Genomic DNA, 22,505 nt, shown 5'->3' with positions numbered 1-22,505 from the left:
CCCGCCCTCCCCGCCCCCAACCTCGCAAACGCCGGGTCAATCCCACGAACTGGCGATGCCGAAGCCTGGCACCGGTGAAGTTATCAGTGAAGCGCGAACGGTCGACCTTCTCCCATCACGTGCCCAGACGCCGGCTGCAGGATGCTTCCGGGGGTCGCGCAGCCGACGGGCGGGAGGGCGGGCGCTGGAGCCCGCAGCAGCAGCAGCAGCAGCGCGAGGCCGGAGCGCGGGCCGGGCCGGGTGGGGCGGGGAAGGGGCGGGGGCGGCGGCGGCGGCGAGGCCGGGAGCGTGCGCGCGCACCTCACACTCCGCCGCTCGGGGACGCCCACTCGCGAGTCGGGGCCGGAGGCAGGCCCGAGCCATCCGCCCCACCCCCGCACGCCGGCTCCCCTCAGGAGTGTGCCCAACGGGTGTCGGCAGTCGGCTGCTCTGCGCCCTCCCGGCCTAGGGAGCCACGGGACGAGGACCGGGCCGCAGCCCCGCACCGCGTGGACGCGCTGCCTCTCCCGCAGCCGTCGCCGCCACCACCAGAGCGAGCGGCTGCGAGCGACCGGAGGTCGCGCCGCGGGGGCCCCCACGGCGGCCAGGCAGTCCCCCACGGCGGCCAGGGAGGAAGGAGACGCAGCTGACCTCTGCCCGCCCAAGGCGCGACTGCTCTCGCGAGCCCAGGGCCGCCGCCACCCCCGGGCTGAGCGAGGAATGAGCAGGCGCCTGCCCCGGGTTTTCGGACAGGCGGGCCGCGGCTTTGCTTCTTCCCACGCCGCGGGGTCGCGGAGGCTTGGTCGCCGCGGCCGGGCACGGCGGGGTCAGAAGCGGCCTCCCTCTGGGAGCCGGCGCCTGGGTTAACTTAACCCGCTGCCGAGAGGAGGAGGAGGAGCCGAGCGGGGGCGGCCGCAGCGCCTCCCCTCCCCCCGCTCACGCCGGGGCTTCTCAGTGGCCGCGGAGGAGGAAGTTCCGCTCCCTGACAGACCCGAGCGGTAGCGACAGCGGCCGCGGCGGCCGCGGCTGGGAGGGCGCAGGTATTTTGGACGCGGATGCCCTTCGCGCCAGCCGTCGAGGGAGCAGCGTCGGAGCCCGGGGACAGCGTCGGGAGGCGCGGGCGTCCGAGCCCTCCTTCCTGCTTTTCGCCCAGCGCGGCTGCTTCGGTTTCCCGGCGAGGCGGGTGACCCTCCTCCCGGTTGACTGACTTCCGAGAAGCCCCTTGTTTTTCCACCACTGAGGTTCAGAGATTCTGCAATCGAAGCATCCGAGGAGCTCAAGTGAACCTTCTACAGCTCCTTGGATCACGTCAGGCTCCCTTTTGGGGCGGGAAACCACGTTGGAGCATCTCCCAGAGGTTCAGGAATGGAAGAACCCACCTTGCATCCTCAGTGCAGTGTTGCTTGTCTGATCTACCCTTAGGAATGGAGAGGAGACTTGTAATCACCCGGTGAGGTACTGAGAGCCAGATGGCAAAGAAAGTATCACAGGACTTAAACTAATGATCGTTTCGGGGCCACACTCATTTCTGCATGTAATTGGATGAGCGTGAAAGAGGTGCCCTGTTGAAACGCACAGCAGTCCTTTAAGAGGAGGAAAATTGAGTTTCCCCATTTTTGCCAGGATTCTGAAGACTGTTCAATGTATCGTACATTTGATGTAAGATGAGAACTTTATAAAATATTCTGCCCAAGAGCGTAAACGATGACTACCCCAGCGCTGCTACCCCTCTCTGGACGAAGGATACCACCTCTGAACCTGGGGCCGCCTTCCTTCCCGCATCACAGGGCTACCTTGAGACTTTCTGAGAAGTTTATCCTCCTCCTTATTCTAAGTGCCTTCATCACCCTGTGTTTTGGGGCATTCTTCTTCCTTCCAGACTCTTCAAAACACAAACGTTTTGATCTGGGTTTGGAAGATGTGTTAATTCCTCATGTAGATGCCGGCAAAGGGGCTAAAAACCCTGGAGTCTTCCTGATCCATGGACCAGATGAACATAGACACAGGTTTGTTTATTTCAGAAGTTCTGGTATTAACATTTGGCAGAGCAAGGTATGGTTTATTGCATCAAATCTGTCATTTTTTTGGCAGTAAAGTGTAACTTTCCCTGAGTCGTGAGAGTTGTATTTTTACACAACTAGTTAAATAGAATCATAAACTGGAAGGACACCTAGAGCCCCGTCCAAAGTCCAGCTCCTTCCTTTTATGTAGGAGGAGTGTTTGTGCTCAGGGTTGTTGTGTCTGATGTGAACAATTGGGAATGGAGGTATGAAGACTTAACCTGAAGAAATAGTGACATATGCTGTGCCTTCATTTATTAAGAATGTGTTGCATTCAATTATTGTGCCACCCTGTGAAATAGATCCATGGAATCCTGACATCTTCTCTGGGTTTGTTCTCTCCCAAAGGGCTCTCATCTCTGGCTGGTAGTTAAAGCTTAGTAGTGAATCTTAGCTTTTTAGAAAGACAAACACAGGCACAATAGATGTGTTTTGGTGCTCTGTGTGGAATCAGTTAAGTTAAAGAGATCACTGAATCTTAAGTCACTCACTTTGTGACTCTTGTAGACAAGGTTTGGTTATGTTTTAAAATTTAATTTTGCTGTTTTTTTTTTTCCTAAATGTGAAAGATGGAGTGTATCGAATAACTCTTAGAATTTGCTTGATTAAAGGGTTCACATTCTTTAAAATCAGTAAATCCGAAGTGAGCTCTTGGGAGAATATGGGCAAATTAGTATAAAATGGGAGCTCTAGTTACAGTATCTTTAAATCATTTATGTAATTTGTATCAAAAGAATCTGGGAAAGTAGTTTGCTTTCTTCAAACCTTCAGTATATATATATTTTTAACCTGCTAAACCTTTCTCCTTTTTTCTCTATTTCTTAAAATAATTTTTGAGCATGTAAAAAAATCATATGTTTTAATTCTGTTCTCAACTGATGCTGTAAGTTTTCATCATGCACGAGGTTTTTGAAAAAGCTTGTGTTCAAATGTTATCCTAAGTTAAATACTTTAGAAAAATGCACTGTTGTAATGAGAGCTGGTTTTTCCTTTTTCTCAGTCTAGTTAATTTGTTCTTTGCTTGCTGTTTCTTTGACTTTGGGCTGAACCTTATGGAGTAATTACTTCTAAAATTGTTTCATATCATTCGTCTGTAACCAAATTAATTTGAAATTTTTGCCATCATTTTCAACTTCTGTACTCTTTTCATTTGTTTCTTTTATTTTGCCCTTTGCTCTTTGTGACTTCAAGAAAAATCTGATATAATCTGTGAAATAATGTTGCTGAAAAATTAACACTGAAAGTACTGTTTTCCTTGAAAACCTTATTTCCCATGTTATTTATAATGATAAATTTTTTTTTATAAAAAGATGTTAAGACTGACTTCAGAGCTCTTTGAAGTCATGAATTAACTTTATTTAACTCTTATAAGTTGTCTGTCATATACTTAACAATTTACTGTATATTTTGTGTGGTCTAAAGGTTAAAAAATATGGCACTTACTAGTTTAAAAACATTCACATAGAAAAATTCTTTGTTAAGTGGAATTTAAATTTCAAATTTGAATGAAAATACAGATATGTCCATTTTTTTCACATTTAAAAAAATCTGCTTAAATCTCTTAAAACAAGAATTCTAAAATTTATATAGCCCTTGAATACATATGCTTCTGTTTCGCTGTATAAGACTGTTGGATACTGTTGGATCCTGGAGTTTGGAGTGAGAAATTGGTCATTGAGTTTTCTTAACAAGGGATGGTGAGTGAGCCAGATTCTGGGTTTTGGGTAGTAAGAGTCTGGATACATGTGAGAACTTATTAAAATCTATTTGGTTCCTGAGTTTTGGAAGGCAAGAATTCAGATAGAGTTCAGGTATTGAGGGATCCCTGTATTAACTTTGTGTATATTTTATGTGGTTATGTCAGTTTATTTTTTTCAAACATCTTCATTGGAGTATAATTGTTTTACAATGGTGTGTTAGTTTCTGCTGTATAAAAAAGTGAATCAGCTATATATATACGTAGAACCCCATAGCTCCTCCCTCTTGCGTCTCCCTTCCTCCCTCCCTATCCCACCCCTCTAGGTGGACATGAAGCACCAAGCTGATCTCCCTGTGCTATGTGGCTGCTTCCCACTAGCTATCTGTTTTACATTTGGTAGTCCATGCCACTCTTTCACTTCATCCCAGCTTACCTTTCTCCCTCCCATGTCCTCAAGTCCATTCTCTTATGTCTGTGTCTTTATTCCTGTACTGCTCCTAGGTTCTTCCGAACCATTTTTTTTTTTTAGATGCTATATATATGTGTTAGCATACAGTATTTGTTTTTCTTTTTCTGATTCACTTCACTCTGTACGACAGTCTCTAGGTCCATCCATCTCACTACAAATAACTCAGCTTCGTTTCTTTTTATGGCTGAGTAATATTCCATTGTACGTATGTGCCACATCTTCTTTATCCATTCATCTGTCAATGGACACTTAGGTTGCTTCCATGTCCTGGCTATTGTAAATAGAGCTGCAATGAACACTGTGGTACATGACTCTTTGAATTATGGTTTTCTCAGGGTATATGCCCAGTAGTGGGATTGCTGGGTCGTATGGTAGTTCTATTTTTAGTTTTTTAAGGAACCTCCATACTGTTTTCCATAGTGGCTGTATCAATTTACATTCCCACCAACAGTGCAAGAGGGTTCTCTTTTCTCCACATCATCTCCAGCATTTACTGTTTGTAGATTTTTTGATGATGGCCATTCTGACCGGTGTGAGGTGATACCTTACTGTAGTTTTGATTTGCATTTCTCTAATGATTAGTGATGTTAAACATCCTTTCATGTGTTTGTTGGCAATCTGTATATCTTCTTTGGAGAAATGTCTGTTTAGGTCTTCTGCCACTTTTGGATTGGGTTGTTTGTTTTTTTGATATTGAGCTGCATGAACTGCTTGTATATTTTGGAGATGAATCCTTTGTCAGTTGCTTCGTTTGCAAATATTTCCTCCCATTCTGAGGGTTGTCTTTTGGTCTTGTTTATGGTTTCCTTGGCTGTGCAAAAGCTTTGAAGTTTCATTAGGTCCCATTTGTTTATTTTTATTTCCGTTTCTCCAGGAGGTGGGTCAAAAAGGATCTTGCTGTGATTTATGTCAAAGAGTGTTCTTTCTATGTTTTCCTCTAAGAGTTTTATAGTGTATGGCCTTACATTTAGGTCATTAATCCATTATGAGTTTATTTTTATGTATGGTGTTCGGGAGTTTTCTAACTTCATTCTTTTACATGTAGCTGTCCAGTTTTCCCAGCACCACTTATCGAAGAGGCCGTCTTTTCTCCATTGTATATTCTTGCCTCCTTTATCAAAGATAAGGTGACCACAGGTGCGTGGGTTTATCTCTGGGCTTTCTATCCTGTTCCATTGATCTATATTTCTGTTTTTGTGCCAGGACCATACTGTCTTGATTACTGTAGCTTTGTAGTACAGTTTGAAGTTGGGGAGCCTGATTCCACCGGCTCTGTTTTACTTTCTCAAGATTGCTTTGGCTATTCGGGGTCTTTTGTGTTTCTACACAAATTGTGAAATTTTTTTGTTCTACTTCTGTGAAAAATGCCATTGGTAGTTTGATAGGGATTGCATTGAATGTGTAGATTGCTTTGGGTAGTATAGTCATTTTCACAATGTTGAGTCTTCCAATACAAGAACATGGTATATCTCTCCATCTGTTTGTATCATCTTTAATTTCTTTCATCAGTGTCTTATAGTTTTCTGCATACAGGTCTTTTGTCTCCTTAGGTTTATTCCTAGGTATTTTATTCTTTTTGTTGCAATGGTAAATGGGAGTATTTCCTTAATTTCTCTTTCAAATTTTTCATCATTAGTGTATAGGAATGCAAGAAATTTCTGTGCATTAATTTTATATCCTGCTACATTACCAAATTTATTGATTAGCTCTAGTAGTTTTCTGGTAGCATCTTTAGGATTCTCTATGTATAGTATCATGTCATCTGCAAACTGTGACAGTTTTACTTCTTTTCCAAATTGGATTCCTTTTATATGTTTTTCTTCTCTGATTGCTTTGGCTAAAACTTCCAAGACTGTGTTGAATAATAGTGGTGAGCATGGGCAACCTTGTCTTGTTCCTGATCTTATTGGAAATGGTTTCAGTTTTTCACCATTGAGAATGATGTTGGCTGTGGGTTTGTCGTATATGGCCTTTATTATGTTGAGGTAAGTTCCCTCTATGCCTACTTTCTGGAGGGTTTTTATCATAAGTGGGTGTTGAATTTTGTCAGAAGCTTTTTCTGCATTTATTGAGATGGTCATATGGTTTTTCTTCTTCAGTTTGTTAATATGGTTTATCACATTGATTGATTTGCATGTATTGAAGAATCCTTGCATTCCTGGATCATGATCATAGTGTATGATCCTTTTAATGTGCTGTTGGATTCTGTTTGCTAGTATTTTGTTGAGGATTTTTGCATCTATGTTCATCAGTGATGTTGGCCTGTAGTTTTTTCTTTTTTTGTGACATCTTTGTCTGGTTTTGATATCAGGGTGATGGTGGCCTCGTAGACTGAGTTTGGGAGTGTTCCTCCCTCTGCTGTATTTTGGAAGAGTTTGAGAAGGATGGGTGTTAGCTCTTCTCTAAATGTTTGATAAAGTTTGCCTGTGAATCCATCTGGTCCTGGGTTTTTGTTCGTTGGAAGATTTTTAATCACAGTTTCAATTTCAGTGCTTGTGATTGGTCTGTTTATATTTTCTGTTTCTTCCTGGTTCAGTCTCAGAAGGTTGTGCTTTTCTAAGAATTTGTCCATTTCTTCCAGGTTGTCCATTTTATTCACATATAGTTGCTTGCAGTAATCTCTCATGATCATTTATATTTCTGTGGTGTCAGTTGTTACTTCTCCTTTTTCATTTCTAATTCTATTGATTTGAGTCTTCTCATTTTTTTTCTTGATGATTCTGGCTAATGGTTTATCAATTTTGTTTATCTTCTCAAAGAACCAGCTTTTAGTTTTATTCATCTTTGCTGTCGTTTCCTTCATTTCTTTTTCATTTATTTCTGATCTGATCTTTATGATTTCTTTCCTTCTGCTAACTTTGAGGTTTTTTTGTTCTTCTTTCTCTAATTGCTTTAGGTGTAAGGTTAGGTTATTTGAGATGTTTCTTGTTTCTTGAGGTAGGATTGTATTGCTATAAACTTCCTTCTTAGAACTGCTTTTGCTGCATCTCATAGGTTTTGGGTCGTCATGTTTTCATTGTCATTTGTTTCTAGGTATTTTTTTATTTCCTCTTAGATTTCTTTGGTGATCTCTTGGTTATTTAGTAGTGTATTGTTTAACCTCCCTGTGTTTGTATTTTTTACAGATTTTTTCTTGTAATTGATATCTAGTGTCATAGGACTGTGGTCGGAAAAGATACTTGATACAATTTCAATTTTCTTAAATTTACCAAGGCTTGATTTGTGTCCCAAGGTATGATCTATCCTGGGGAATGTTCCATGAGCACTTGAGAAAAATGTGTGTTCTGTTGTTTTTGGTTGGAATGTCCTATAAATATCAATTAAGTCCATTTTGTTTAATGTATCATTTAAAGCTTGTGTTTCTTATTTATTTTCATTTTGGATGATCTGCCCATTGGTGAAAGTGGGGTGTTAAAGTCCCCTACTATGATTGTGTTACTGTCGATTTCCCCTTTTATGGCTGTTAGCATTTGCCTTATGTATTGAGGTGCTCCTATGTTGGGTGCATAAATATTTACAATTGTTGTATCTTCTTCTTGGATTGATCCCTTGATCATTATGTAGTGTCTTTTTTTGTCTCTTGTAATTGTTTTTATTTTAAAGTCTATTTTGTCAGATATGAGAATTGCTACACCAGCTTTCTTTTGGTTTCCATTTGCATGGAATATCTTTTTCCATCCCCTCACTTTCAGTCTGCATGTGTCCCTAGGTCTGAAGTGGCTCTCTCGTAGACAGCATATATATGGGTCTTGTTTTGTATGCATTCAGCCAGTCTGTGTATTTTGGTGGGAGCATTTAATCCATTTACATTTAAGGTAGTTATCAATATGTATGTTCCTATTACCATTTTCTTAATTGGTTTGGGTTTGTTATTGCAGGTCTTTTCCTCCTCTTGTGTTTCCTGCCTAGAGAAGTTCCTTTAGCATTTGTTGTAAAGCTGGTTTGGTGGTGCTGAATTCTCTTAGCTTTCGCTTGTCTGTAAAGGTTTTAGTTTCTCCATCAAATCTGAATGAGATCCTTGCTGGGTAGAGTAATCTTGGTTGTAGGTTTTTTCCCTTTCATCCCTTTAAATATATCCTGCCACTCCCTTCTGGCTTGCGGAGTTTCTCCTGAAAGATCAGCTGTTAACCTTATGGGGATTCCCTTGTATGTTATTTGTTGCTTTTCCCTTGCTGCTTTTAATATGTTTTCTTTGAATTTAGTTTTTGATAGTTTGATTAATATGTGTCTTGACGTGTTCCTCCTTGGATTTATCCTGTATGGGACTCTCTGCGCTTCCTGGACTTGATTGACTATTTCCCTTCCCATTTTAGGGATGTTTTCAACTACAAACTCTTCAAATATTTTGTCAGTTCTTTTCTTTTTCTCTTCTTTTTCTGAGACCCTATAATTCATATGTTGGTGCGTGTAATGTTGTCCCAGAGGTCTCTGAGACTGTTCTTAGTTCTTTTCATTCTGTTTTTTTCATTCTGCTCTGTGGTAGTTATTTCCACTATTTTACCTTCCAGATCACTTATCCTTTCTTCTGCCTCAGTTATTCTCGATTGATTTCTATTTTTTATTTATTTATTTATTTTTTTGCTGTACGCGGGCCTCTCACTGTTGCAGCCCCTCCCGTTGTGGAGCACAGGCCCTGGACGCGCATGCTCAGCGGCCATGGCTCGTGGGCCCAGCCGCTCCACGGCATGTGGGATCTTCCCGGACTGGGGCATGAACCCGTGTCCCCTGCATTGGCAGGCGGACTCTCAACCTGTGCGCCACCAGGGAAGCCCTCAATCGATTTCTTCTAGAGAATTTTTAGTTTCATTTATTGTGCTGTTCATCATTGTTTGTGTGCTCTTTAATTCTTCTAGGTCCTTGTTAAACGTTTCTTGTATTTTCTCTGTTCTATTTCCAAGATTTTGGATCATCTTTACTATCATTACTCTGAATTCTTTTTCAGGTAGACTGCCTGTTTCTTCTTCATTTATTTGGTCTGTTGGGTTTTTACCTTGCTCTTTTCATCCGCTGCATATTTCTGTGTCTTTTCCTTTTGCTTAACTTACTGTGTTTGGGGTGTCCTTTTTTCAGGCAGCAGGTTCGTAGTTCCCATTGTTTTTGCTGTCTGCCCCCAGTGGGTAAGGTTGGTTCAGTGGGTTGTGTAGGCTTCCTGGTGGAGGGGACTGGTGCCTGTGTTCTGGTGGATGAGGCTGGATCTTGTCTTTGTGGTGGGCAGGACCACGTCCAGTGGTGTGTTTTGGGGTGTCTGTGAACTTATTACGATTTTAGGCAGCGTCTGTGCTAATGGGTGGGATTGTGTTCCTGTCTTGCTAATTGTTTGGCATAGGGGGTCCAGCATTGTAGCTTGCTGGTCGTTGAGTAGAGCTGCGTCAGCATTGAGATAGAGATCTCTGGTAGAGCTTTCGCCATTTGATACTCTGTGGGGCTGGGAGGTCTCTGGTGGACCGGTGTCCTGAACTTGGGTCTCCCACCTCAGAGGCTCAGGCCTGACACCTGGCCGGAGCACCAAGACCCTGTCAGCCACACAGCTCAGAAGAAAGGGGAGGGAAAAAATTAAATTAAAAAAAATTAATAAAATAAAGTTATTAAAATAAAAAATATTGTTTAAAATAAAACAGTAATTAAAAAAAAGAAGAGAGCAACCAAAGCAAAAAATAAAACCACCAATGTTAGCAAGCACTAAAAACTGTACTAAAAAAAAGAAAAAAAAATAAAGGAGAGAATCCTAGAACACATGGTAAAAGCAAAGCTATACAGACAGAATCACACGAAGAAGCATACACATACACATTCACAAAAAGAGATAAAGGATAAAAATATATATAAAAAAGAAAAAGAGAGCAACCAAATCGATAAACAAATCTACCAATGATAATAAGCTCTAAGTACTAAACTAAGATAAACGTAAAGCCAGAAACAAATTAGTTGCCAAGAGCAAACCTGAAGTCTACAGTTGCTCCCAAAGTCCACCTTCTCAATTTGGGTTGATTCGTTGTCTATTCAGGTATTCCACAGATGCAGGGTACATCAAGTTGATTGTGGAGATTTAATCCGCTGCTCCTGAGGCTGCTGGGAGAAATTTCCATTTCTCTTCTTTGTTTGCACGGCTCCTGGGGTTCAGCTTTGGATTTGGCCCCACCTCTGCATGTAGTTCGCCTGAGGGCGTCTGTTCCCACCCAGACAGGATGGGGTTAAAGTAGCAGCTGATTAGGGGGCTCTGGCTCAGTCAGGCGGGGGGTGGGGTGGGGGTGGGGGTGGGGGAGTACAGGCTGGGGTGAGCCGGCGGTGCCAGAGGCTGGCGTGACCTTGCAACAGCCTGAGGCGTGCCGTGTGTTCTCCCGGGGAAGTTGTCCCTGCATCACGGGACCCTGGCAGTGGCGGGCTGCACAGGCTCCCCGGAGGGGATGTGTGGATAGTGACCTGTGCCTGTACACAGGCTTCTTGGTGGCTGCAGCAGCAGCGTTAGTGTTTCATGCTTGTCTCTGGAGTCCGCGCTGATAGTTTGTGGCTCGCCCCTGTCTCTGGAACTCGTTTAGGCGGTGCTCTGAATCCCCTCTCCTCGCGCATCCCAAAACGATGGTTTCTTGCTTCTTAAGCAGGTCCAGACTTTTTCCCGGACTCCATCCAGGCTAGCTGTGGTGCACTAGCCCCCTTCAGGCTGTGTTCACACTGCCAACCCCAGTCCTCTCCCTGGGATCTGACCTCCGAATCCCGAGCCTCAGCCCCCAGCCCTCACCTGCCCCAGCGGGTGAGCAGACAAGCCTCTCAGGCTGGTGAGCCCTGGTTGGCACTGATCCTGTGTGCGGGAATCTCTCTGCTTTGCTCTCTGCACCCCTGTTGCTGCACTCTTCTCCGTGGTTCTGAAGGCCCCCTGCCCCCCGCCTCCCCCCCTCCCGTCTTTGCTAGTGAAGGGGCTTCCTAGTGTGTGGAAACTTTTTCTCCTTCACAGCTGCCTCCCAGAGGTGCAGGTCCCTATTCTTTTGCCTCTGTTTTTCCTTTTTTCTTTTGCCCTATCCAGGTACGTGGGGAGTTTCTTGCCTTTTGGGAGTTCTGAGGTCTTTTTCCAGCGCTCAGTAGGTGTTCTATAGGAGTTGTTCCACATGTAGATGTATTTTTGATATATTTGTGGGGAGGAAGGTGATCTTCAAGTTTTACTTCTCCGCCATCTTGAAGGTCCCCCCCTCAGTTTATTTTTATATCGATTGTCACCGTATCTGAAAACACAGTCTGTAGTTATAAGAACTCTTCTAATTTGATAAATGAAATACATTTCAAATTAGAGATCATTCCAATAATAAGACTACAATGTAAAAACATTAATATATAAACATTAACATATTTAAAAATAATTTGGAAAGATAGCATTTTAACAGATATAGTTGGTACTAAGATCATGCTTATTTTGGATGTGGGTCAAAGAACCATCTTTCTTAATTTGGAAAATAAAACTTGATGATTTAATTTTATATGTGTGGAGAGGAGTGCAGGTTAGAGGGATGAGGAACCTTAACGGAGAAGTAATGAAAAATAGATCATGGCCATTATTTCTTACTTACAGTATTTAACAGATACTTGTTGAATTGGCTTTTCTTAATTAGTGTAGTAAGGTGCTTAAGCTTTGGAGTCAGACTGCGTGGTTTCGTACCCTAGTTTGTCACTGATTAGATGTGTGATTTTGAGCAAATTTTTAAACTCTATGCATAAGTTGCTTCCTTTGGATGATAGTGGCATCACTTTATAGATTGTTATATTGGATGAGATAGTACATGTGAAGTGCTCAACATAGCTCTTAGCATTTAGTAAATGCTCAATAAATATTAGTTATTATTATCATTAATTATAGTTTTAATTGAATATTTTAATTCTGAGTCTACTTACCTTAAAATATTGTACATGTTCCTGAAAAGTTGGGTAGAGATTAATATTTTAAAAGTACACCAGACCCTTATTGTCTAAAGGAATATTTTATAACCAAACTATTTAGCAGCAAACGTGTATTGCATGTCTGCTGTGTATCAGGCCCAACTTTTATGGAGCTTTGCATCTTGGGGGAGGGGTGAGAGGGGATGACAGGCATTAAATAAACAAATTTATTTTTTAGGTGTGATGAGTGTTATGAAGGTGTACCCAGTGTTATCAGAGTACATAATGATGTGTTTTAGCCTGTGGAGTGGGGGTCGCAGGGACAGGCAGTGGGAGTAGGGAAGGCTTCTTGAGGAAACAACTGCTGAGAAGCTTACAAGTAGGAGGTTGCTAGGTCAGGTAGAGTTGTGGGAAAAAAAGTGGTCAAAGCAGAGGACACAACATGTGTGAGAGCCCTAAGTAGTACTGTTGTTGAACCCAAGTTATGTGCTGATGCGCAGTGAGGCCAAACAAACCAAAACGTCAGAGTTTGGAGTGGAGAAAGTTTTATTGCAGGGGCCAATCAAGGAGAATCATGACTCGTGCTCAAAAGACCCGAGCTCCCTAAAGATTTTGGGGGAAGAGTTTTTATAGGCAAAATTTCAGGGGAGAGCTGCAGGGTGTGTGACCTACTTTTGACTGGTTGGTGGTGAGGTAACAGCGTGGTATTCTAGGAATTTCAATCATCAGCCTTCTGGTTCCAACTAGTCAGAGGTCCACATGCTTGTGCTCAGCCTGAAAATACCACCCTCCACCTGGATGCGGGCCCTAGTTTCTGTAGAAGAACTCAGAGATATGTATGAGATTGTTATGCACAGCCCTGGGGAAGAACTAGGCCCCTGCCCCATCACTGCACTATCGTTTCTTTCTGCTGTTCCCTCATTCCCCTAATTAGTAATTGAATCTGCCCTGTGGAACTTAGGAAAGGTCTTGGAGGTGGAAAGCCTTTTCCCTACAAACAAGAAACCAGAAGCAGAAAGGGTTTTGTGCCCTGGAGGCCCCCACGGGGTCCTGCTCGGTTTCAGTATCATTGAGGATCTGAGAAATATTCAGATTCAGTATGGCTGGTGTAGAGATTAGTGGTGTGCGGTTAGGTGAAGAGACTAGATGATAGGTCAGATTTGGCCTCCTTATTGATTGGAAAGTTTGGATGAGTTGCCAGCATTGACATATCAGGAAAATTTCACACAAAAGTCTGGATTTCTGGCTTCTCTTGAAAAATGAGAGGATATAACAACATCCAAGTCTGTATTTTCAGATGCCAACGCTCAGCTGGATCCAGGCAGCTGCTACTCCCTCTAGTGGGGCATGGACTCTTCATTTTATGCCACTCAATTAAGTTGCCCGATAAGTAAATTTAATGAATCAATGTTTAACCTGGTTGTTGTTGAGTTTGGAATCCCTAGGCAGGATCCTGGAGGGTTTTTAGTCAAGTATTTTGATCTTTATGTTAAGTACTATGGGAAGTCATTGAAGAGTTTTCATTAAAGCAAGGGAATGTCATAATCATTTAATATTTTTTAAAAATTTAAATAATTACTTTGGTTGCAGTGTAAACAGTGGATTGGAGAGGAACAGGAGGAAATGTAGTGAAATCAGTTAGGAGAGCCTAGGTCACAGAGGATACTGGCTTAGACCAGAGTGATGAAAGTGGAGAAGGAGAGAAATTAGTGGAGAAAAGTAGTTGATTCAAGAGATGTTAAACTATTAAGTTTCACAGAAGTTGGTGGTTGATTGAATATGGGGGCTGAGGTAGGAGGAGGAGGTAGTCCAGGATAACTCCCAGTTTCTGGCTGACATGATTATGGATTACTAAGAAATATACACTGTATTTTTAAAAAAAATATTTATTTTATTTATTTATTTACCTTATTTTTTTTGACTGCGTTGGGTCTTAGTTGCAGCACATGGGATCTTTTTGTTGAGGCACGTGGGATCTTTTCGTTATGGCTCGCGGTCTGCTCGGGTTTCTCTCTAGTTGTGACATGTGGGTTTTCTCTCTCTAGTTGCGACGCGCAGGCTCCAGAGTGTGGGCTCTGTAGTTTGCGGCATGTGGGCTGTCTCGTTGAGGCGCGCGAGCCAACAGTTGTAGCACACAGGCTTAGTTGCCCCATGGCATGTGGGATCTTAGTTCCCCAACCAGGGCTCGAACCCATGTCCCCTGCATTGGCAGGCGGATTCTTTACCACTGGACCATCAGGAAAGTCCCAGAAACATCCGCTATATTTAACTAATACTTTAATTTATGTAATTGTTACTACATGAATTTAAGATAAAGTATTTTCATGAGAAAACCTGTATGTTTCCTTCTGGTTAACATGGTTCATAAATAATCCAGAGTTTTCAAACAATATATATCTTCCAGATGATGACATAAAATGTATAGTTTGATGTTCATGACAGTCATGTTTATTAGCATCTGTGATTTTGAAGTAACCAAAACAGGTATTGGTTATAGTATACATGAATATTGTTATAAATATACAATGATACACATAAAGTATCATGTTCATAATTTGTGTACATAATAGACTTATCTAATAAGAATTTTATTTTTTTCTTCCTGAAACAGGCCTGATAGTAACCCTTTATCCACAATAGTTTTATACATATATATATAAAATACATGCGTACAATATATTGTCAGCGTGTTATTTACATTTTCCTATTTCTGTGCCTACATTTAGTTTTCATTTATTACATTCATTTTATTTAAACCTTTCTAATTTGTAAAATGTAACTATTATACAAAAATACATAAAAGAATAATCCACACTATAATAGATAGTATTTATATATAAATACTCATGCAACCACCTCCCAGATTGAGAAAACAAACATTGTCAGCACCCCAAAAGCCTCCAGATCATCACTTCCCAAACCAACCCTCCTCAGTATTTCCTGGCCCCATTCGTGTGTTTGACTTTTATGGTAATTACAACCGTGTGTTTCCCTACGGTTTTACCACTAGGTAAACATCACTAAACAATATAGTTAAGATTTTCCTGTTTTAACTTTTACGTAAGTATATAAATGATGTATGTACTGTGTCTTGCCTTTTTTTGTGTGAAGGGGCTCAATATTATCTTGCTAAGATTCCATCATGTTGAAGTTTGTGGTGGTATATTTTCATCACTATGTAGCATTCTATTATATGAAAATATTACAGTTTACTTAATTCAGTCTCTTATTAATGGCCATTTGTGTTATTTTAAGTTGAGGATAATATAAACAATGTTTGTTTTATAATAAGAATTTCATTAATTTTCACTTTGAAATTGACATTTGTTTTATATATTGGCATTATGTAAATGGGCTTTGTGGTTTTGTTTTGTTTTTAAAATAGTTAGTTGAACTGCCAGTAAGTTTCTTCCTCCAGTCAGGATTTTGCAAGTATGAATTGAATACTTGCGGGTTGGGTGTATGTTAACTTCTGATAGTTTCCTCAGACGTAAAGAGCATAGGCTTTGGAGTTAGAAGGACTTAAAGTTGCATCTTGGTTCTACTAACTAGCTGTGTGACATTTTACTAGACATAATCACTCTAAACCTGTGCTGGATATATGGTAGTCACTAATGTCATATGGCTTTTGAACTTGACACCAGATTGTAGCATGCTTTGGTGAGAGTTTCTCAAGTTTTTCATGTCATGATTTGTATTTTTTGCTTGATTCATTTTTGCTTTCTGTTGCAAGAGTAGAGATTTTATATCTCACTATTGTGATTTTAGCTTTCTTATCATCTTTCCTCATTTCATCTCTCTTCCATGCCTCCCCCACCCCCACCCCCACCCTCATCCTGTTCTTTACTCAGGGCTTACTGCTCCTGTTTTAGGGAGGTCACACATTTTATCCTCTAAGTCTGTGGGGCTTTCCTTTGTTCTACTTGTATATTGATCTACTTGCATATTGAGTGAATACCCTTTTCAACTCCATAGTTGGAGTACAAATTGATTTGTATAGCTCTCAGTCTGTTTTCCTCTGTTCTAATATCTTTAAGTCGTTTCAACTGTGGCGCTAGATTTCACAATTCCAAGTACAATTGGCATCATGGACAACTACTGAGATTCTTCTTGTTCTGCTTCATACCACTTAGAATACAGTTTTTCATTCTACTTCCCCCATCCTCCAGGAGTTGTTCTCTGACATAGCCTAGCTAATTAAATAATAAGGAAAGAATTGGGAAGAGACTGTGGGGAAAGGAAAGTTGGACAGTGCTCTGACTATATAAAGGTTTCTGTCCCATTTTATCATTGGGTCTCTGAGATAAGTTACAGTTGGGGTTGTGTAGTAGTTTGGATATTTTTTGTTTCATGAGTTAAATATGGTTATAAGTTACTGAAGAATTCTTCCAGATTCTGACATGATGGCTCTTATTTCTTTGATAGTCTGAGTTTTTATTATTTTCTGCATGTTTCATAAGTATTAATAGTAATTTGGTAGAAGCTGTGTTTTGGGTCTGCTCATCAGATGAAATTTTGTATACCCTTATTTAAAGTCTAATTTTGATCCTAAGCAAAGTGATAGTGACTTTGCTTTTATTAGTTCAGCATTATAAAATCACTGTTATAAAATCAGTATGTTTTTCATTCTTCTCAGAAATGAATAAAGTATTAGTATGGTGTGGTTAAATTGCAGAATGCCAAGGTATGTCCTGATTTTCATGTTGGTCAGGAGGTGTTGGAAATTGCAGGAGATGACATACTGTTCAGTGCCCCAGAAGTTGAATGCTAATAGGTAAACATTATTTATTGGATGAAGTTAAATGTTTTAAGGAAATAAAATTTGTTCAAACATATTGATAGTTTATTTGCTTTAAAGCTATAATAGCCTTTCCAAAATTTCTCTTGGGTTTCATAGCAAGTGTTCTAGGGCTGTGAAATGTTTATTTTTATTTATTAATATTTCTTTTGATTTTTCTTCTTATTAAAGTATGAAACATACAATCTCAGAATATTCCTTCTATATTACTAACGTAGACTTATGTAGATTATGAAGCCTCTGTAATATGTAGTCTAAGATTAGGTTTCATTTTTTAATCATCATTTAGTGTTATAAATCTGTGCTTGAATTACCTTGACTTGCTTTTAATCTTATTTAATAATAGTGTTCTTTGATCTACAGCAGTCTTGTTAATATTAATTTACCCATTAACAGCTGAGATTGCCCACATCCACAGATAGATTTATTCCCTTACTTTCCCTGCCTTTACGTAATCTTTTTCCCATGTACTTTTATCTTTCTCATGTATTGTCTGTGACTGCATATTTATAATCATCTGCTTACTTATCTGTTGTTCCCAGTAGAACATGGGCTCTTTGAGGACAAATGACTGTTCTTTTAATTATTTTTGTATTTCCAATGCTTGAGGTACATTTGACCCTTAATGAAAGTATATATTTTTTTATTTTAAATTGAAGTATAGTTATTTATAGTGTTGTGTTAGTTTCTGGTATACAGCAAAGTGATTCAGTTATATATACATATGTTCTTCATCTAATTTTCTGTTGTGGTTTATTGCAGGATATTGAATATAGGTCCCTGTGTTATACAGTAGGACTGTGTTGCTTATCTATTTCACATATAGTAGTTTGTATCTGCTAATCTCAAACTCCTTATTTACCCCTCCCTCACCCCCTTTCCACTTTGGTAACCATGTTTATTTTCTATGTCTGTGAATATGTCTCTGTTTCGTAAATAAGTTCATTTGTGTTGTATTTTAGGTTCCACATATAAGTGGCATCATACGATATTTGTCTTTCTCTTTCTGACTTTATTTGGTATGATAATCTCTAGGTTCATCCATGTTGCTGCAAATGGCATTATTTCACTATTTTTATGGTTGAGTAAATACTCCATTGTGTAAATATACCACACCTTCTTTATCCATTCATCTTTTGATGGACATTTATGTTGTTTCCATGTCTTGGCTATTGTAAATAGTGCTGCCATGAGTATGGGGGTGCATGTATCTTTTCAAATTAGAGTTTTGTCTGGGTCTGTTGCCAGGAGTGGGATTGCTGAATCATATGGCAGCTCTGTTTTTACGCTCTATTTTTAAGGAACCTCCATACTGTTTTTCATAGTGGCTGCACCAATTTATATTCCCACCAGCAGGGTAGGAGGGTTCCGTTTTCTCCACACCCTCTCCAGCCTTTGTTATTTGTAGACCTTTTAATGATGGCCATTCTGACCAGTATGAGGTGGTACCTCATTGTAGTTTTGATTTACATTTCTCTAATAATTAGTGATATTGAGCATTTTTTCATATGCCTGTTGGCCATTTGTATGTCTTCTTTGGAGAAATGTCTGTTTAGGTAATCTACCCATTTTTTGATTGGGTTCTTTGTTTTTTTGTTACTGAGTTGTATGAGCTGTTTGTATATTTTGGAAATTAAGCCCTTGTCAGTCGCATCATATGCAGATATTTTCTCCTAGTCCGTAGGTTGTCTTTTGTTTTGTTGGAGGTTTCCTTGGTTGTGCAAAAGCTTATAAGTTTGATTGGGTCCCATTTGTTTATTTTTGTTTTTATTTCTGTTCCTTGGGAGACTGCCTTAAGAAAACATTGGTACGATTTATGTCAGAGAATGTTTTGCCTGTGTTCTCTTGTAGGAGTTTTATGGAGTCATGTTTTATATTTGTCTTTAAGCCATTTTGAGTTTATTTTTGTGTATGGTGTGAGGGTGTGTTCTAACATTGATTGGCATGCGGCTGTCCAGCTTTCCCAACACTACTTGCTGAAGAGGCTGTCTTCTCCATTGTATATTCTTGCCTCCTTTGTTGCAAATTAATTGACTGTAGGTGTGTGGGTTTATTTCTGGGCTTTCTATTCTGTACCATTGATCCATATGTCTGTTTTTGTGCCAATACCATGTTGTTTTGTTTTGTTTTTCCTTTTTGACCATGCTGCATGGCTTGTGTATTTCCCCAACCAGGGATTGAACCTGGGCCCTGGCAGTGAAAGCATCAAGTCCTAACCACTGGACCACCAGGGAATTCCCAATACCATGCTATTTTGATTGCTGTAGCTTTGTAGTATTGTCTGAAGTTTGGGAGGGTTATGCCTCCAGCTTTGTTATTTTTCCTGCAGGATTGCTTTGGCAATTCTGGGTCTTTTATGGTTCCATATAGATTTTAGAATTATTTGTTCTAGTTCTGTGAAAAATATCATGGGTAATTTGACAGGGATCATATTAACTCTGTAGATTGCTTTAGGTAGTATGGCCATTTTAACAGTATTAATTCTTCTAATCCAAAAGCATGGGGTATTTTTCCATTTCTTTGAATCATCTTCAGTCTCCTTTATCAATGTTTTATAGTTCTCAGCATGTAAGTCTCTCATCTCCTTGGTCAGGTTTATTCCTAAGTATTTTTTTTTTTTGATGCGATTTTAAAAGGGATTGGATTTTTAACTTTCCCTTTATGATATTTCATTGTGAGCATAAATGCAACCAATTTCTGTATGTTAATCTTGTATCCTGCTCCTTTGCTGAATTTGTTTATCAGTTCTAGTAGATTTTTGTGGAGTCTTTAGGATTTTCTATATATAGTAGCATGTCATCTGCATATAATGTCAATTTTATCTCTTCTCTTCCAATTTGGATACCCTTTATTTCTTTTTACTGTCTGATTGCTGTGGCTAGGATTTCTAATACTATGTTGAATATAAGTGGTGAACACAGGCATTCTTGTCTTATTCTGGATTTTAGCAGGAAGACTTTCAGCTTTTCACCATTGAGTATTATGTTAACTGTAGGTTTGTCATAAATAGCTTTTATTATGTTGAGATATGTTCCCTCTCTACTCACTTTGGTAAGAGCTTTTATCATGATTGGATGTTGAATTTTATTAAATGCTTTTTCTGTGTGTATTGAGATGATCATGTGATTTTTGTCTTTTCTTTTGTTGATGTGGTGTATCACATTGATTGATTTGCATATGCTGAACCATCCGTGTGAGTCTGGGATGAATCCAGCTTGATTGTGGTGTATGATCTTTCTTATGTCTTGTTGGATTTGGTTTGCTAATATTTTGTGGAGAATTTTTGCATCTCTATTCATCAGAGATATTGGCCTTTAGTTTTCTTTTTTTGTATTGTCTTTGTGTGGTTTAGGTATCAGGGTGATGGTGGCTTCATAGAATGACTTTGGGAGTGTTCCCTCCTCTTCAGTCTTTTGGAAGAGTTTAAGAAGGATCAGTAAGTTCTTCTTTGTATGTTTGGTAGAATTCCCCATTGAAGCCATCTGGAAAAGTATATATCTTGAATAAACGATGTCCATGGCAAGGTGACAAATTCCGCAAGAGAAGATATAAACAAAATGCTAGGAGGTATTGAGAGATAAGATGTAGGACGAATGATGTCTTAAAGTGTGAAGGATACAGTCTTTAATAAAGGCTCTTTATTAAAAATAATTTTAAAAACTCAGGAATTATTCATATTTGCCCTTTCTAGAAAAAACTTTTTCATACACATGTATCTAAGGTATTTTGCATGTCCTCACATTGAATTTTTCCTTCTTTAGGAAAAAAAATAACAGTAGAGAGTATGTGATGAGTGTTTTCACATGTTTAACCTTTAGTCTTTACATCAGACCTGTAAGTTAGGTATTACTAATCTTATTTTTACAAATATGAACACTTTAAAATCTAGATCATGCCATAGTTGGAAAGTGGGCACCACAGAAGCTAAGCATCTACTTAAAATCTGTAGTATGTGGTAAACATTAATTTAATTGATTAACTGGGCAAATGTTATGTTTACTATTGTTTGAAGGTTATAAAAATATTTAACTTACGGTTTAGGCTGACTACATATTCTTGGCTAGGAAAATGATTGCTACTTTCTTTTTCCATAATTGTGCAAATTCTGTCAGAAAACTTTGTTTTGATTGTCATTAAATTTTTGCTGGATTTTTTTCCCTTTTAGAACATGGTTGTAATGAAGCATGGATGGAGATTTATTTACAGATTGGCTTTTAGGATTTATTATAAAGCAACATCCACTTTAAAAGGCATTGATTCCAATGATTTATCTTGGAATTTTATGTAGTCCAGAAGGAAGGCATCATTGTATATTTAAAAGGGCATTGGGCTCAGTGTTAAGAGATAGGGGCTCTAGTTTCAGTGTTGTCCTTACTTGCTGGATGCATTTCATCAAGCTATTCAACTTCCTTTGTGCCTTATTTATTAAATGAAGGAATTGAATGAACCTTTAAAGATTCCTTCCAGCTCATGCATATGAAATACCAGTAATTTTATGAAGTGGGGACTGAAGAATGTGTAGTAATTTAGTTCAAGGCATTACAGATACTTTGAAAATAAAGTGCATACTAAATAGGAATTAGTGTCATTTCTGTATATAAAAATTAAGATTAAAAAATCATTTTATAAATGACTAATTTATTTATATCATATTATGATTATTTATATAATGAAATGTGTACCAATTTAAAGAGTGTAAATGACTGAAATGCTGTTTTTATACATTCTTATTTCTCATAAGTTTAAAAGTATAACTTACTGGACATATTTTATACCAGCCTGAAAGTAATAGGTATATTTACAAAAGTATTTCCAGGTGTCATTTTTGAGCTCAGTTAACAATTACATCTCTCATATAAAACTTTAGGATAGATTCTATGGAAAAACAAGAGTGCTTGAGTAATTCAGGCCTCAGACCCTGTGAAGGCTCTTATTACCCTGATGCCAAATTTTCTTTAAGATTATAATTTCCTAACCTCAGTATTGAAAGATGCCATTGAAAGTGTCTGTTCTTTTGTTCTCCATATCTTAATAAGAGCTTTAGAGATAAGTTATATAAATAGTTTTTTAAAAAAGGATGTGAAGTAATCTGGAGACTACAAAGAACAATGTGTGTATTGTTTTTCCTTTTACATTTTTGACATTTACATATTTATAATATCAACCTCTGTTACTTGTGTAGATCTCTTGGTCTCTCCTTAGTGATATCACATTCACTTACTAAGCAAGTGTTTTTGAGTATGATGTACCAAGCATTATACTAAGCATTGGGGTTATTGGAGAATATTACAGAGGATTAATTTTCAGTTGGACACTACTGAGAAAGTTAAACGTTAGATTCAGATCTTAACATTGTCTTAAAGCATATAGTATTATCTTTGGAGTCAGATTCTGAGGGTCTTAGAGATGTCTTTTCACCTAGGTGAGGCTCAAGTATATACATTTAGCTCTTTGGTATTTTTTGAGAGTTCAGATAAGTTGTTACCTTACCTTTCTTCCTTTCTTTTTTTCCTAATATGCATTTATGTCATTAATTTATGCATTTCTGACGTATGGACAGGGTTATCAGGAAGTGAGATGCAATGTTCTGAAGCTTTCTTTAATAAGGAGCCAGACCCTGGCATCTAAAAGATGATG

At 39.3% G+C, this 22,505-nt stretch overlaps 2 protein-coding genes across 3 annotated transcripts in view; both read left to right on the top strand.

Moving 5' to 3' along the window:
* The first annotated feature begins 141 nt into the window (after positions 1-141).
* Positions 142-846, top strand: LOC125965367 (THO complex subunit 4-like). The gene has a single exon (XM_049714710.1). The coding sequence runs from the start codon at positions 142-144 to the stop codon at positions 844-846; it is 705 nt and encodes a 234-aa protein (XP_049570667.1).
* Positions 411-22,505, top strand: part of MAN1A2 (mannosidase alpha class 1A member 2) — a 172,203-nt gene continuing 150,108 nt past the window's right edge. Inside the window, exon 1 of one of the 2 annotated variants that reach the window (XM_033436561.2) lies at positions 411-1,985. In XM_033436561.2, coding sequence (XP_033292452.1) covers positions 1,684-1,985 — 302 coding nt within the window. In that variant the 5' untranslated portion in view covers positions 411-1,683. The remainder of the gene's footprint in view (positions 1,986-22,505) is intronic. The other variant, XM_004263248.4, reaches the window with a different exon arrangement.

The sequence above is a fragment of the Orcinus orca genome, chromosome 1, assembly GCF_937001465.1.
Source record: "Orcinus orca chromosome 1, mOrcOrc1.1, whole genome shotgun sequence".
NCBI lineage: Eukaryota > Metazoa > Chordata > Mammalia > Artiodactyla > Delphinidae > Orcinus > Orcinus orca.
Note: the sequence above shows the minus strand (reverse complement) of the source record. Positions and strands in the feature narration are given on the sequence as shown.

What these genes read in the sequence shown, in the direction of transcription:
- LOC125965367 (XM_049714710.1), top strand. Translation starts at nt 142, where the DNA reads ATGCTTCCGGGGGTCGCGCAGCCGACGGGCGGGAGGGCGGGCGCTGGA.